Source organism: Bos mutus, chromosome 18, assembly GCF_027580195.1.
Source record: "Bos mutus isolate GX-2022 chromosome 18, NWIPB_WYAK_1.1, whole genome shotgun sequence".
In the NCBI taxonomy this organism is placed as follows: Eukaryota; Metazoa; Chordata; class Mammalia; order Artiodactyla; family Bovidae; genus Bos; species Bos mutus.
This window is the reverse complement of record NC_091634.1, coordinates 49,482,340-49,498,124: the sequence shown is the minus strand read 5'-3', so window position 1 is coordinate 49,498,124 and position 15,785 is coordinate 49,482,340. Positions and strand designations below refer to the sequence as shown.

The 15,785-nt window shown below is 56.7% G+C and overlaps 1 protein-coding gene across 2 annotated transcripts in view; it reads left to right on the top strand.

Annotated features, from left to right (window-relative positions):
• The first annotated feature begins 1,982 nt into the window (after positions 1-1,982).
• JPH3 (junctophilin 3) overlaps positions 1,983-15,785 on the top strand; it is a 74,407-nt gene continuing 60,604 nt past the window's right edge. The window contains exons 1-2 of one of the 2 annotated variants that reach the window (XM_070386879.1): positions 1,983-2,364; positions 2,923-2,942. In XM_070386879.1, coding sequence (XP_070242980.1) covers positions 1,983-2,364; positions 2,923-2,942 — 402 coding nt within the window. Of the gene's footprint in view, positions 2,365-2,922; positions 2,943-15,785 lie in introns of those variants that run through there. The other variant, XM_070386877.1, reaches the window with a different exon arrangement.

The following is a 15,785-nucleotide window of genomic DNA, read 5'->3' as shown; positions in this document are numbered from 1 at the left end:
CAAGTCACAGAACAAAACTGAAAACTCCCTAATTGTCTCTCTGATGAGGGGTGGTGAAGAGGGTACAGCCTTGCAGGCCGATGGCCCTTCAGAGAGGGGGCTTTGGTTATCCCGGGGAGAAAATAAACTGGACTTGAATTCTAGGAGGAGGAGGGGCTGGTTTTCTCTTGAGAGCCAAAGGTGGGAACACTGCTGGCTGGAGGTGTAACCCCGTCCCCCCACGCTGCCCCCGGAAGTGCAGCTCTCCTGGCCTGCCTAAACCTCGGCGGCAAGGTCTGCTCCTCTGAGTAACCCCCAACCCCCATCCCCCACTGCAACCAGCCGCGACCCTGTGCAATCTCGCCGCGCAGCACTTGGCTGCTGCCATTTGCCCAACACGTTTCGGAGAGCTGGGAACTCGGGCTCCTGCCTGCGGATTTATGGTCCAGGAAATGCACTTCAAATTGGTCCCAGGATACCCGGATCCAGGAATCAGACACCATCTTTTGGGGGTGGGGGGTGGGGGGTGGGAGTGTGTGTGGAGAGAGACCTAATTACGCCTGAGAGGCGATTCCACTTTGTTCCCCCAAAGCGCAACGGCTCACGGGATGGAGGGGGGCTACCTGTTGGCCGGGGCGCAGGGGAGGAACGGAATTTGGGTGTCTTTACTTCAAGGTTTGTGCGTAGCTGGACTTTCTCTTAATTTATGGGGAGGGGCCAATGGCCAAATACCAGTTTTCTTTCTAAGGCGAGCATCCCCTTTCCCCCACATGTGGACCCAAATCGCCTGTAAGGAAAAAGGAAGGATCATTTGTCATAGAGAAAACCACCTGTGGTCCGCAGAGAGCCTCTCCAGTCAAGTCAGGGCCAGGCGTCCCAGACAGGAGTCGGGCGCGAGGGGCGAGGCGCGCGGTGGGCTAGCCGAAACGCGCGGGGCGCCCCTGGCCTGCCCAAGGCCTACGGCCCCGGCTTCACCTCGAGGCTCCCGGGAGGGGGCAGAGAGCGCCCTGGGTGCTGGGCGCCTTCCCGTTACGCAGTTCCTGTCCCTTTAAACCCAAGTCCCGGGAAAGACGGGGGGAGGGGGGGCGTCTGGGGCGCCGCGGCTGGACCCCTATTTCCAGGCCGATCGGAGCAAGAGGTGACGCCGGGCGGGCGGGGCGCCCCGAGTCCCCGCCCGCGCCACGCGCCCTCAGCCAGGCGGGCCAGCTCCCCTCTCCAGGCCGCGGGCGCGCCGGGGCGGGGGTCCGGGCGGCCGGGCGGGGGCGCGCGGGCGGCGGGGTGGGGGGCGCGCGCGGGCGGGGCGCGGGGTGCGGGCGCGCGCCGCGCCGGCCCGAGCGCGCGAGCCGGGCCCAGAGCGCACGCCACCAACGCCGCCGCCGCCGCCGCCGCCGCCGCCCGACCCGCCGCATTGCTGCTGCCGCCGCCGCCCGGCCCGGCCCGGCCCGCGGCCCCCAATATGGTGCAGCCGCCCGCGCCGCCGCCCGTGCCGCCGCCGCCCGCGGGCCCCGCCGCCGCCCTCGGGCGCCCGCAGCGCGGCAGCCGCAGGTGGGGGACTGCGCCCCGGGCCTGAGCGCCGCCGTCCCCGCCTGGCCTGCGCGGCCAGCCCGGCGGGCTCGCCTCCGAGGGGCACTTGCCGCTGAGGTGGAGCCGTTCGCACCAGCCGCTCTTGCTCCTGCCCCCTCCCTCCCCCTCCCCTCCCCTCCCCCGCCCTCCTCCCCTCCGGTCCTGTCTCCAGCGGGAGCGCGAGACGCTGGTCAGGCTCCGCGGCGCAGCTCGAAAATGAATAATCGCCCCCAATTGACTTGAATTCCTCCGAAGCCGACGCCGCGGCCGTCCGCCGCCCGGGATCTGTTCGCTGTGTTTTTTGCTTTCTCCATTCTTCCTTAAAAAAAAAAAAAAAAAAACAAAACCAGCCAGCCAGCCAACCAAGACTCCGGTTTGTTGATCGCCTTTTTTTTTTTTTTTTTTCACCGTTTGCGGGATTTGCAAACCGAGTTACATGCATGTCCAGTGGGGGCAGGTTTAATTTTGACGATGGAGGGTCCTACTGTGGAGGCTGGGAGGACGGCAAGGCGCACGGCCATGGCGTCTGCACCGGCCCCAAGGGCCAAGGCGAATACACCGGCTCGTGGAGCCACGGCTTCGAGGTACTGGGCGTCTACACCTGGCCCAGCGGCAACACGTACCAGGGCACTTGGGCGCAGGGCAAGCGCCACGGCATCGGCCTGGAGAGCAAGGGGAAGTGGGTGTACAAGGGCGAGTGGACGCACGGATTTAAGGGGCGCTACGGGGTGCGGGAGTGCACGGGCAACGGGGCCAAGTACGAAGGGACCTGGAGCAACGGGCTGCAGGACGGCTACGGCACGGAGACCTACTCCGATGGAGGTAGGTGCGCCCGGCGCGCGGGGGCTGGCGGAGGAGGGACCTTCTTCTCTCGCTTCTTCTGTTTTATCTCTGGGGAAGTCGAGCTTCTCCCTCCAGAAGGCCGTGGGCACCTGGGGCATTTCCTGGGGCTCCCTGGAGGCCACAGCGGCCTTGGCTACAGGTTGCCTCACTGCCTGGTGGGGGACAGCGCCCCTGTGCCAGCGGAAGGGTGTTGGGGGCTTTCTGGGAGCAGTGCCAGGCCCGGGAGCCTCGGAGCTGAGCCGGGTGTTAGTGCATCGTCCAAGAGCAGGCCGGAAAGGCCAGGCTGGGCCCGCGGCCTCCTCTGGGACCCAGCAAGGGCGCAGGGGGGCTGGGAGAGGGCCCCCCCCCTTGCTGGCCCAGCTCCCTGGGTGTCGGCCTCTGGGAGTCAGGCCCCTGCTCTGCTGCTTGTTTTTCCTGCGGTGCCTCCGGGCCTCTCTTAGTCCTGATCAGCCCAAGCCAATGGAGAGAGAGCGGCTGGGAGAGCTAGAGGCGGGGGACGCGCACCCAAACCGTCACAACAAGGCAATAAACTTCTAGGTGGTTGGACGCGGGGCTAGCGCTGTTGGAGCAGGCTGCTGGCGGGAGGGAGGCAGGGAGGCCCATCTGTTTAGCGTGAGCCCAGGAGTCTCGCCTTCAGCGGCTGAATCATTTTCACCGGTAGTTCAGGGATGCTCCGTGCCTTCATCCCAAGATGCCGCCACATTCCCGGCTGAGCCGGCGCCGGAAGCCAGCGTGCTGCCCGCCCTCCGCGGCTCTAAGATGGTTTCTGTGCAGGGAGCCCTGGCTGTCCCAGACACTCCAGTGTCCACTCCTCGGGGCATCTGAGAGGTGTGGGGCACTTCTGTTCCTGGAAGCCAGACCCCAAGCAAGCCTGCTCCCCAGAGGCCCCCTCCCCCATCTGGGAGCTTATCCTGATGAGTGGCTCCCTCTTGGCGGCTGGCTAATTTTTCAGGCTCGGATGCCTGGGAAAGGAGTGGGGACTGGAGGGGACTTGTGTGCTTCTGCTGGGCACAAGAGTCACAAACATATGTGCGGTCCCCTGCTCGCTCTCTGAGGCTCCTGAAGCTTGTGCTAAACACCTGCTCCCCGGCCACATCCAGGAGTGTCAGAGGGCTGGAGAGTAATTATTATTTTGGCTTATGCAACTGAGAGGCAGGGTTCGTTATTCCTGCGAGGGGAGGAGGCGTGGGGGGCAGTTAATTATATAACGCTCCTGCCTGTCAGAGCCATGGCGCCCCGTCCCAGGCGGCCTCTTCTGTGCTGTTGTTGTTCTCCTGGAGTGGGTTGGAGAGTTTCCTTGACCCTGGGGTGCCCGGGGCAGGCCGAACAGACAGCCCTCCTTGGGTTCTAGGCTGTGGGCGTGTGTGTGTGTGTGTGTGTGTGTGTGCAGGCACGGCAAGGCCCAGGCAGCAGATGTGGGTGGCTGAAGTGGGCGGCCAAGCAGCCTGGCGCTCCCAGCTGGGCACTTTGGGAGCCCAGGGCAGCCGTCACCCGCGGCTCTGGTCTGGCTGCTCTGCAGATCCCTCCCTCCGGAGGTTCTGCCAGCTGTGTCTGTGCCTGGAGACTGGAGCCTGGGAGGAGAGGGGCTGGGCCGGTCCCCAGTGGGACTCGGCAGGGTGTCTGCGAGGGAGGTCCAGCACCGTGGTCGGCCCCCCTTCCCCAGAGATCTTCAGTGGCCCATGGAATTCTAGCCTCTGTTCATCAGACACCTCCCAAGTGCCTACCATGAGCAGGTGCTCGGGACCCTGCTGGATGGAAATCTGTGCCCTCACGGAGCTTCCATTTTAGAGGGAAGGGTGGTGGTTTCCCTGGGAGGAGAGGATCCGATCCTGTGGGGGCCACGGGTGTAGGACGGGCTGTGTTGTTGTGAGAAGCGCTGCTGTCATTGGGTGGACATCCTTGGGTCTCCGTCGGCTACCAACCAGCTCCACTGTGTCCACCCCCTAAAACGCTTTCCTCCACATCATCTTGCTTGAGTCTCACAGGTTGCAGGGGAGGGAGTCATGTCCACCACCTACCGAGCCAAGGGAGGCCCTGGAGCCCATGGGACAGGACTGAGCCCCCAACCTTTGGTGGCAGAGGCGAGGGTTTGAACCCCTAGTCTGTCCAGGGTGGGACCCCCCCTATCCTCACCCACATCCCATCACCTGTGTGCCAGCCAAGGCAGGCACAAGGATGCAGGGTGCCAGGCCAACTTGCTGCCTTTTGGTTGGCGACAAGGCAGCACAGAAAGTCGAACCGACCTTTGTGGCCTGGAATAATCAGGCCAGACGTCTGGGGCTACTGGAACCCAGTCCCCACCCCTCACTAGGAAGGGGGTGGCTGTTGCGAATGTTTGCCCTCAAGCAGTGCGCGGGGCGAGCAGAGTTGACATGATGTTTCGTAATCTACCAGAACTGAGTGATGGTCTCCACGCCTGCTCCCAAGTCAACTGGTGGGCAGCGTGGGTCATGCTTGGAGAGGGCCAGCAGAGTCTTAACGAGCTCATGGTCCTGCCTCCAGCCCTGCTTTCCTCTGCACACGGGATGGGGATGTGGGGCGGGCAGCCGCCCAGCTCCCAGTGCTGACTTGGGGAAACGGCGATTTTCATGAATAATGCACCAACGGCAAATGTATTCTACATTTAGCTGGAATTGGTATGGAATCCATTTCAACTGGGGACACTTCTGCCAACTCCTCCTCCTCCAGGTTCATCCTCCCCCAGGCACAAGGCCGGCATTGCTCACTCAACTGAGCTGAGTGGCTTCCACTGTCTGTCGGGTGACCCTGAAGAGATGGTGAGGCCTGAGGGCACAAGGGTGTCAGGAGCACACGCTGTAGGGTCGACACCCATTGGGCTTGAATCCCGGTTGTGCCTTTGCTCTTCTCTGTGACCTTGGGGTGAGTTACTTAACGTCTCTGAGCTTCTGTTTCTGAAGCCATACAAAGGGCCAATAGCAACGACTGTGAAGTAGGTGGGGCTTAATTGAGGTGGTATACATGGCAGTGCCAGGAATAGAGTAAGCATTCATTATTATTTAGCACCGTTTTATTGTTAGAGTTCACATGCAATGAATGTCACTTACAATGATCGTTATTAGAACCAAAAGCCAGACATGACGATAATGATCATGAAAATGTTAATAAACGGCCATGCTCAACACTTACTGTGTGCCGGGCATGTGGCGAGTGTCTGCATGACCACAGCACTCAGTCCCTGTTCGTTTCTGGGCTTGGTTTTCTCCTTCCTCCCATTTCCCACTTTGGGAAGCAGAGGCTCAGAGGAGCCCGGTGACTTGATGCTGCACACTGGGCGGCACCTAGAGTCACACTCAGGGCGGCGGTTCCCAAGCTCTTGCTTCTGTGCGGAACACCTCTCCCTGAACTCCCTTGTGCAAAGCTCCATGCTGGTTCTTCCTCTCCCTCCACACCCTCCTTCTCCTCTGGGCGCGCAGAGGAGTTGCAGGCAGGAGCACACGGCCAGATACCCCACCCGGGCCCTCTTCTCCGCTTGATGGACCCCTGCTTTGCTGCACAGGTAAATATTTCCTGTCGGGTGCCATGTGCACAGGATCCCTTGGACCAAAAGTTACCCCCCGCAAATAAAACCCTCCCACAGCCCGAAAGATGTGAGTCATTGCACACACCCGGCCGCTCCCCCTCACATACAGATTCCGTTCACTGGCCCAGATCCCTCGGCCCACACAAATCACACACGCCCACAGTCAAAATTCAGACCCCCTGCGCCTGCGTGCGCGCACACAGTACACCTGTCACTGGAGACGGTTTCCACCCTGTCCCCCAAAACACAGCCACGTGCGCCCTCCAGCTCTGTTCGCTTGCCAGGTACTCCAGGTCCCCCCACCTCCGCTCCTCCCGAGAAGCGGCACTCCCCGTAAAGAGAGGGTGCCAGCCACAGAGCAGGGCTTGGGTACTTATATGGGTCTGCGGCTTTGTTTCCACTTTAAATACACATTTAGGCAGTCAGTACCCCTCCCCCTTTAAGTGGGGGAAACCCTCTATCAAAATAAATGACTTTTGGTGCTTGGAATATGTGAAAAGTGAACTTTTTTTTTTTAATCCAAATGCTTAATTTAGGAGGAAGCAGGTCCTTGGACAGGGATATTGAGCCAGTAGGAAATCATTTCAGAAACAAAAGGCAATTGGAGATGAAAGTGTGTCTTCAGAGAGTCTTTCAGCCCCTTTGGGGAGGGAGAAGGCTCCGTGAGGTGAAAGGAGAAGGGAAAGCAAATAACTAGTTCTTTGTTGCCACTAATAGCTGAGAGAGGAGTGTTACTGAAAAGTCCCCTCACCCAGCACAGCCCTGGAGCAATTTGACGGGCTTTATATTAGGAAGCCTAACTGAGCTGGTGAAGATCAGCGCCCTCCGAAAATAGCCATCCACTGGGTAGCTAGTGAGTGGCCCTCGCTGACACTAACAGTTCATGCAACGAACCCAAGGACAGGGGACTGTGGGTCCATCTTCTGAGGATGCCTGTGGAGAGAGGAAGCCCCCGGGAAAAGGTGGTGATGGTGGCAAGAGGGCAGGGCCAGGAGTGTCTGCCATTTTTCCTCTTCCTCATCTTCCGCCAGGTCTCCACAGCTCTAAAGACAGCTAGCTATCAACCCTGAGCTGATAAGTCTGTATAAAACACTCCTCAGGTCCTTCAATGTCAGTACAGTATTAGATTTGTGAGCCCTGGAAGGACGGGTGATGTTTGAATTTTCTGCAGTGATTCGTCTCCTCTTGGATCAACTGCTCCCCAGATTGTAGTTTCCTGGCTTGGGAAAGGGCACGTGGTTGATGAAAGTGGTGTTATGTGGGGTCCTGGCTTTGCCAAACAGGCTCTGTGGACTAGCGCAAGGGGCCGGCTCACCAGTTGTTCCAGAGACGGGAGCGGCCCCTTCAGCACCATGGAGAGCGCTCCCCTGTTCTGCCTGAGCTGCTGGGAGAGACTGCCTTGCTCCGATTCCCTCTGGGCACTTCGTCCACTAAGACCTTGTCTACTGGCCAGTTGAATGCCTTCTCGGTGTCTCCTTGTGAGCCAAGGGGGCATTTCCCAGCTAGGGTGGGCAGGGTTGGAATGGGGTCCTTTAGTAGAACTCATGCAAATCAAACCTGAGGTTTACTTCTGCCTTGGGTTGTGTGTGTTCAGTTCCCATGGGGTGTACAAGGGTTACAAGTGCACACCAGGGGCTTCCCTGGTCATCCAGTGGCTAAGACTCTGAGCTTTCACTGCAGAGAGTGTGGGTTCAATCCCTGGTCAGGGAACTAAGACCCCACATGCCACGTGGCACGGCCAAATAAAGAGAAAACGTGCACACCAGGAAGTGCACACACGGCAGCAAAGGAAGGATTTTGTCTGTTGCAGACAATGAAAGATGGTCTTGCCTCCGTTCTGTTTAAATCAGCATCAATGGATTAGTCATCTGAAGCAATTCTGCCCAATCTGCATGTGGCCATTTGAATTTAAATTTGAATTAATTGCAATTAAATGAAATTTAGAAACTCAGTGCCTCTGCCATGCTAGCTGCATTCCACACGCTTAAATGCTGCTTGTGACTTGAGGCCACCACCTTGGACAGTGCAGAGACAGAACATTTCTGTCATCGCAGAAAGTCGTCTTGTACAGCACCAGTGTGGAGCATAAGAGTCGTGCAGGAAGGGCTGTGTGTCCCGTCACTAAAGTAGTGCCCACATACAGTGGTCACTCAGTAAATATGTGTGGGATGAATCCATTGGGCAAAGGAAGCAGTATTTGGTAATTTCATTCACTGTCATCATTTCACACATCCATCCTGTTGCAAGAGCTTAGAACTGGATGTAGACAGTTAAAGGGAAATTTAAAAACCCTCTAAAGCATCACTGTTAAAATTCCCTGATTGGTTTTGTTTTGTTATCAGCTCTGTTGTTGCTCATAGACCTGCCAGCGTTTTCCATGAGTAAGATGGATGGTGTTGAATACAGTGAATAATAGAGAAGATGTTCTAATGCTGTGAGGCAGTCATGGCCAGGAGACATTGTTGGAATACTGTCTAATGAACAGCATTCATTGTAAAGTGCTAGGCAAGGGACTTTCCTGGTGGTCCAGGAAAGCCTGGACCCTGGTTGGAGAAATAAGATCCCATGTGCCATGGGGCAAGGAAGTCCATGTGCTGCAACTACTGAGCTCACGCACTCTGGAGCCCGTGTGCCACAACCAAAGAAGCCTGCACGGCACAACAGAGAGCTTGTGTGCTGCAACTGAGACCCAGTGCAGCCAAATAAATAAATATTTTTTTAAGTGCTAGGAAACACAAGCAGAAAAATAAGTACCCTTTCATCTGTCCACTTTCTAATGGTCCCTTTTCCTCAGCTTGATTCGTTCAATAATGGAGCATTTACCAAGTTCCTACTATGCTCACAGCGTAAAGACTAAAACCTCATTTTCAGTGGGTCCACCTGGCAGTATCTGCTGCGCCTGACTCTGTGTCTTTGTCCCATTGGGCTGCTGCAGCGGAAAACCATAGACCAGGTGGGGGATGGGGAGGTTATAAACAACAGCATTCATTTCTCATGCTTCTGGAGGCTGAGAAGTCCCAGATCAGGGCGCTGGCAGATTCAGTGTTTGGTGAGGACCTTCTGGGTTGCAGACCGCTGGCTTCTCTGTGTCCTCACATGGGGGGAGGACAGAGGAGTTCTGTGGGGTCTCCTTCATAAGGGCACCAGTCCCATGATGGTGGGCCCCATCCTCATGACCTCATCACCTCCCAAAGCCCGTACGGTTCTGGGGGGACACAAGCATAGTCCATAGCACTATGTATACAGTACATAGTTTGAAGTAATGTAGGCTGTTGGAAAAGAAATAAGCAAATAAAATCTAAAACACAAGAAACAGCATGACATGACTTTTACAGAAAAATATGTAGTCTGGGTACAAAACTATAATATGTAAAATAATTAGGAGTTTCTCATGCCAGACTTCGGCATCTCAAAAGGAGATTCCACAGGTGAGGGTTCTGTGAAGGGAAGGGAGAGCCATGTCCGTCCTTAAGTGAGCCCCAGAGGCATCCTCGGAGGGGCACCTGAGCCGAGTCTGAATGGCGGGGGGTAGTGCGGTCGTTACACCAGGACTGAAGTTGCTGGCCTTGAAGGAGGCTTGTCCTCAGCGTCGGTTTTCTCCTCTCCATGATGAAAGTGTTCGTCACTTCAGTCGTGTCCAACTCTTTGTGATCCCATGGCCTGTAGCCCGCCGGGCTCCTCTGTCCTTGGGATTCTCTAGGCAAGAATACTGGAGTGGGCAGCCATTCCCTTCTCCAGGGGATCTTTCCGACCCAGGGATCTCCTGCATTGCAGGCAGATTCTTTGCCATTTGAGCTACCATAGCAATTTTTTCCATATGTGTCATCTCACGAATTCCCTGGAATGTCAAAGTTATTGATTCGGACACAGGGAGGGCTCCCTGGTGCTTTTGGAGACCTCCGGTTGAATCAAGGGTCAGTCTTGCTGCTGGTGCTGGCCTGTCACTGTCTCTTACCCCAGGCCAGGGTGTCCTCCACCTGACTGTGTGTGAGTCGCCTGGGAGGTGTGTTAAGATAGGTTGCTGACCTCCTGGGTCTGAGAGGTACCCCCAGGAATTTACATTTCTTACAAGTTTCAGTTGATGCTAATGCTACTGGTCCGAGGAGCCCACCTCTAGAACCACGGTGCTAGGCAGCCCTTCTCATCCCCAGCCACACAGTAGCTCCACCAAGGATGGTGTCCAGGGAGACTGTTAGAAATGCAGGCCTCCCATAGACCTGCAGGATCAGAATCCTCGTGCTTGCAAGATGCCCAGGAGGTTCACATGTGGGCAGCTCCATTCAAGTTCCTACCTTGGCTGCATGCAGAGTCATCTGGGCACTATGAAAAATACGTGGTGCCGGGCCCCACCCAGAGATGCTGACGGGGTGATCTGTGTGTGGCCTGGGTATTTGAGTCCTTTTTCAAGCTGCCCAGGTGATTCTTATGTGTGGTTTGGTCAATGGCCTTGTGTCCAGAGCAGCCTCAGCCACACGTTGGGATCACTAGGATGGTTTGAGGGAGGGACGTGTCTGGGCTCCATGCGGCACCTCTCCAGCCAGGATCTCGGATGGTGGCATCCGGCTTGGGTGTGTGACAAAGGAGGCAGGGCTGAGAGTCACCGCTCTGGACAGTGTTTTAAACTCCGGGTCACATGGCTCACGACAATGAAATAGACTAGCATTCCCCAGCACCACATCCATGAGGGTAAGCGATGTTTCACTTCTGCCCCATCACCAGCAGCCTCCTTCTCTGTGTCTCCCCTCTGTTTCTTGAAAGGATGCCTCTCATTAGATTTAAGGCTCAGCCAAAGTCCAGGATGATCTCATCTCGAGGACTTTATGTTCGCTGCATCTGCAGAGACCCTTTTTCTAAATAAGAGCACACAGGGGATGTCCCTGACGGTCCAGTGGCTAAGCCTCCATGCTTCCACTGCAGAGGGCATGGGTTTGAGCCCTAGTTGGGGAACTGATATCCCACATGCCACCTGGCCCAGCCCAAAATAAATTAAGATGTTTAAATAAGGGCACATTCCCAGGTATCAGGGTTTAGGACTTGGACATCTCTTTTAGGGGACATTTTTCAACCCACTGCAATGTCATACCAGTTTTGGTTTGAAAGAGCTCCAAGGTGAATACGTGCTAACTGGAATCCTGAAGCCAGGAGATTCCTTTGGAAGAAAGGTACTCACTGTCTTCACATCCACTTTGTTCCAGGGGCTGAGCTGTGCACTTACCACAAGTGTTATTTCTTTTAGTCCTTTGCTGCTTGTTCAGTCGCTAGCTCACGTCCGACTCTTTGCAGCCCCATGGACTGCAGCACGCCAGGCTTCCCTGTCCTTCACTGTCTCTCAGAGTTTGCTCAAACTCATGTCGATTGAGTTGGTGATGCCATCCAACCATCTCATCCTCTGTCACCCCCTTGCCCTCCTTCTCTCAGTCTTTCCCAGCATCAGGGTCTTTTCCAGTGAGTTGGCTCTTCACATCAGGTGGCCAAATATTGGAGCTTCAGCTTTGGCATCATTCCTTCCAATGAATATTTGGGGTTGGTTTCCTTTAGGATTGACTTATTTGATCTCCTTGCAGTCCAAGGGACTCTCAACAGTCTTCTCTAGCACCACAGTTTGCAAGCATCAATTGTAGTCCTTAAATCAGTGGTTTGAGGTAAGGTGTGCATGCTCAGTTGCTTCAGTCATGCCCGATTTTTTTCAACCCCATGAACTGTAGCCCACCAGGCTCCTCTATCCATGGGATTCCCTCAGGCAGGAATACTTCCATTTCCTTCTCCAGGGGCTCTTCCTAACCCAAGGATCAAACCCAAGTCTCCTGTACTGAAGGTGGATTCTTTACCATTGAGCCACCAGGGAAGCCCTTGGGGTAAGGCATGGGGTCTCATTTAGGGGATGAGAAGGTGAAGTGTGCAGTTTCCGTGGCTTTAGGAGGTTGCATGACTGTTGGGTGTTGGGCTCAGCTGGCCCAGAGCCGCCCACAGTCCCAAGCGATGGTGTTCCCCAGTGGAGCCATCATTTCATCTCCCCTTCCTTACAGCTGAGGAAGCTGGGGCCAGAGGAGCCCATATCTCACCGTGAAGCAGAGGCCGGAGAGGGTGACACCATCTTTTGAGCCTGGACCTCCAGTGGGCCTTCGTCCACATTTGTAAACACGTGGGTTCTCCCAGGCCCCGAGAACTCTGGCCCTCTCCCAGGGGCAGGCAAGTCCTGTGACATTTTGTGGGCACCTCTGGGGGTTGCAGACTCCCTGAGGCTTCTCCGTAGACCCCAAATGAGAACCCTGCCATTCTCCATGGGTGTCCGTAGATTTCACAGCTGAGATTTCACAGCCAGTGGGAAGTGGACAGAGGACCTGCAGACTCCTACGGGTCTGAGTCTGAGGCATAGGGCAGGAGTGGGCACTGGGCCTCCCCTGCCACTCCATCCCTCCTTCCTTCTCAGGATGCTCCACTCCAAAGGCCCACAGCCCGAGGCTTCTCCTGGAGGACTCCAGGGCCCACGCTTGCAGCCAGCCTCTGACGCCCTGACCTTACTCCCACCCTGCTCCCTGCAGCTGCCCTCTGTCAGCTACCCTCACTCCCATGCCTGGTGAGTGTCTGGCCTTTTGAGCTGGGGGTGAGCCAGACTCCTTCTTCCTTTTTATAAAAGTTTTGGCTGTGCTGGGTCTTCCCTGCTGCGTGTGGGCTCTTCATTGCGGTGCGGGCTCAGTAGTTGAGGCGCGCAGGCTTAGTTGCCCCTTAGCACGTAGGATCTTAGTTCCCCGACCAGGGATTGAACCCCGCATTGGAAGTGCGGATTCTTAACCACTGAGCCACCAGGGAAGTCCCTGCCCAGGCTTCTTCCCTGTGGTCCTCTTGTGAGATAAGCGTGACCCCTCCATTTTACAGATGGGGGGTGGCCCGAGGCTCAGGGAGGTAGGGGAGATGGGAAATGCTGAAACAGGCACTGAACTGCCTGTGGTCTGACCAGGGCCGCCTGGATGGGCTCTCAGAGGAGAGCACAGGGGCCTGCAGGGGGACTGCCTGATGCGGGTGGTCGTGAGGAGCGTGCTGAGAAGACCTGATCCCCACCCCAGCGGGTCTTTGCATCGGGGCTGAGGACGGCTAATGGGGACAGGAGGTGTTTCCTGTGGGCCGGGCGGCACCTGCACTGTGGGAAGCCCTGGAGGGGTTTTCAGTGGGAGGGTTTCAGGGACTAAGGGGGCTTGGGGGGGCCCTGCCAGGAGTGCCAGGTGAGACCCTATGTGCCCGGCCGCTGTCACAAGCCACGCAGGCTTTCTCGGAGACTGGTTGTAGGAGGAAAGTCGGGGCATGAGCTGGGGCCCCACTGCCTACCTGGAGATGTTCAGCCAATGCGTGTGCGTTTCGGGGCCCTGCCCCCAAGCATTGGGTTGTTACTGGTGAGTTTGGAGACCTGGCTGCTCGTGGGTCGCTCTGAGATAAAAAGCAGCAGTCGAAATGCACTTTGGTGAGGACAGTGAGGGTGGTCTGTGGCTTTGCAGGGGTGGCACCCCCTCCCCCCCGCTGGCCCCTCGGTGCCCCTGGGCCCTCCCTGTGTACCCGTGCTTGTGCACTGGCTCCTGTGGCATCTTCTCTCCTTGGACTGGAAGCTCCAGAAGGGCAGAGGCCCATCTGTGGTCCTGACTGTGACCCCCAGTCCAGCCACAGCGCCTGCAGCAGGGGGACCTTGGGGGACCATGGTTGGATGGTGAATGAATGACCCCTTAGCAGGGAGCTGGCATTGTGAGAGGGCAGCCCTGTGGAGAGCGAGAGAAGGTGCTGGCGGGGAGGACAGCACGTGCAAAGGCCGGAGGCAGGGCTTGGTCTGCAGCAGAGGGGGCAGAGGGGAACAGTGTCCGGGCTCAGCTTCCGGGCTGCGGGAAGGATGCTGGATTTTGTCCAGAGGCCAGGGAAGGGCTCTGAACGATTTAAGCAGGGCAGCGTGCGATCTGGTGTTTGTGCTTTCGTAATTAAATGTTTGTTTCCAGATAATTGTAGATTCACACGCACTTGTGAGAATGATACAGGGACATCCCCTGAACCTTCCACCACATGCCCCCAGCGGTAACATTTTGCAAAACTCTAGTACAGCGTTACAGTCCGAATGCCAGCCTGGGTACTATCTCAGACAGAGTATCTTCGTCACCACCCGGACCCTCCGTCCTCCTTTAGGGCCACATCCGTCCCTCCTCCCCGCTCCCCCCGTACCGGTCTCCTCGGCCTCTGGGACCATAGACCTGCTCTCCATTTCTGTCATTTCTCATTTCAAGAATATTCTACAGATGGAGCCCTTGGGAGCTGCCTTTGTCGCTCGCTGTGGTTCCCTGGAGACCATCCAGGCCATTGTTCGCACCAACAGCTGGTTCCTTTCACTGCCCACTGTGCTTCTCCATGAATGGAGAGGCGCCCTGTCCCTGTTGAGGGGCGTCTGGGGTGTTCCCACGGGGGGCTGCTATGAATACCACCGCTGCAGTCTTCCACGCAGAGGCTTTGTGCAAACCTAAGCCTCCATTTCTCTGGGATAAATGCCCAGGTGTGCGCTTGCTGGGCCGTGCAGCAGCTGTCTGGCTGTGTTTGGATGATCACTCTGGCTGCTGGGTGGGGAAGGAAAAGGAGGGGCTAGAGAGGAAGCTGGGGGCTCCCAGGAGGGGTGCAGGTGTCCAGGAGGGAGGGGATGATGGTCTGGGTCTGGGTGGGTACAGTGCACAGGGGAGAATCAGAGGCCTGAGGATTTGGAAGTGGGCAGAACAGGGGGGTGGAGTGCAGACAGTGCCCAGGAACTGGGGGCTGAGGGGACCCCGGGGAGGAGTGGATGTGGGGTCGGAGGAGGACAGGGTGTGGTGAGGGTTGTGAGTCTGGGTCTCAGGGGACATCGTCCTGTGGGAGGTGATGCTGAAAGTCAGGGGAGGCGTCTTCCCAGAGGGGCCCTAGGACTCAGAATTGGAGGAGGAGGAGGAGGAGGGTGGGGGGTGAAGACAGACCGAGGGGGCAGCAGGACAGAGGCGGGCCAGGGACTCGGTCCTCGCTTGTCCCGTCCACATGGCCACCACTTTCCTCCATTAGGCCATCTGATCACTCCCACATAGTGTGCCCATTTACAGACCAGGAAAGCAGGGACAGAGGATAGAGTGACCTGCCCAAGTCATGAGGGAGAGCTGGGTTCCAGGAGCCATGGAATCACAGAGCACAGGGCTGAGTTCAGACCACAGGCCACTGGTTACAAGCCTGCGCGGGCCTTCCTGAAGGTCCATGAGCTCAGGCGACGATTTCCAAGCTCGCACCTGGTACCCACAGATGCTCCATGAATAAGCTGCTATTACTGCTGTTGTGGATCCTTCACAAACCCCAAGGGTGGATGGTAGCCCCCATTCTGTGCTTCACATCCTCCCCACTTATCCTATTATATCCCATAGGTGGTCCCAGGTCACGCCTGCGCCCTGAGAGAAGACAAATCGTACTGTTTATTGAGATATAATTTACATAAAATCCACTTTTTTAAAGTGCATAACTCGGTGCTCTTTAGAACGTTCACAAGGTTGTGCAGCTGTCACCACCGCCTAATTCTAGAACATTTTTATCACCCACAAAAGAAACCCTGTTCTGCATTAAGCAGTGACTCCCCACTGCCCCCCGCCCCCCAGCCCTTGACAAGCCCTGTTCTGCTGTCTGTGGACCTGCCTGTTCCGGACATCTCATGTGGATGGAATCCTACACTCTGCATGTGGTTTTCTGGGTTTGGCTTATTTCACTCAGCACCCAGGTCCATCCACATGCCATGTATCAGAAGTTCATTCCTTTTTTTTGGTTTAAAATTTTTTTTAATTTTATTTTTGGCTGTGCTGGGTCTTCACTGCTACGTGGGCTTTCCTCT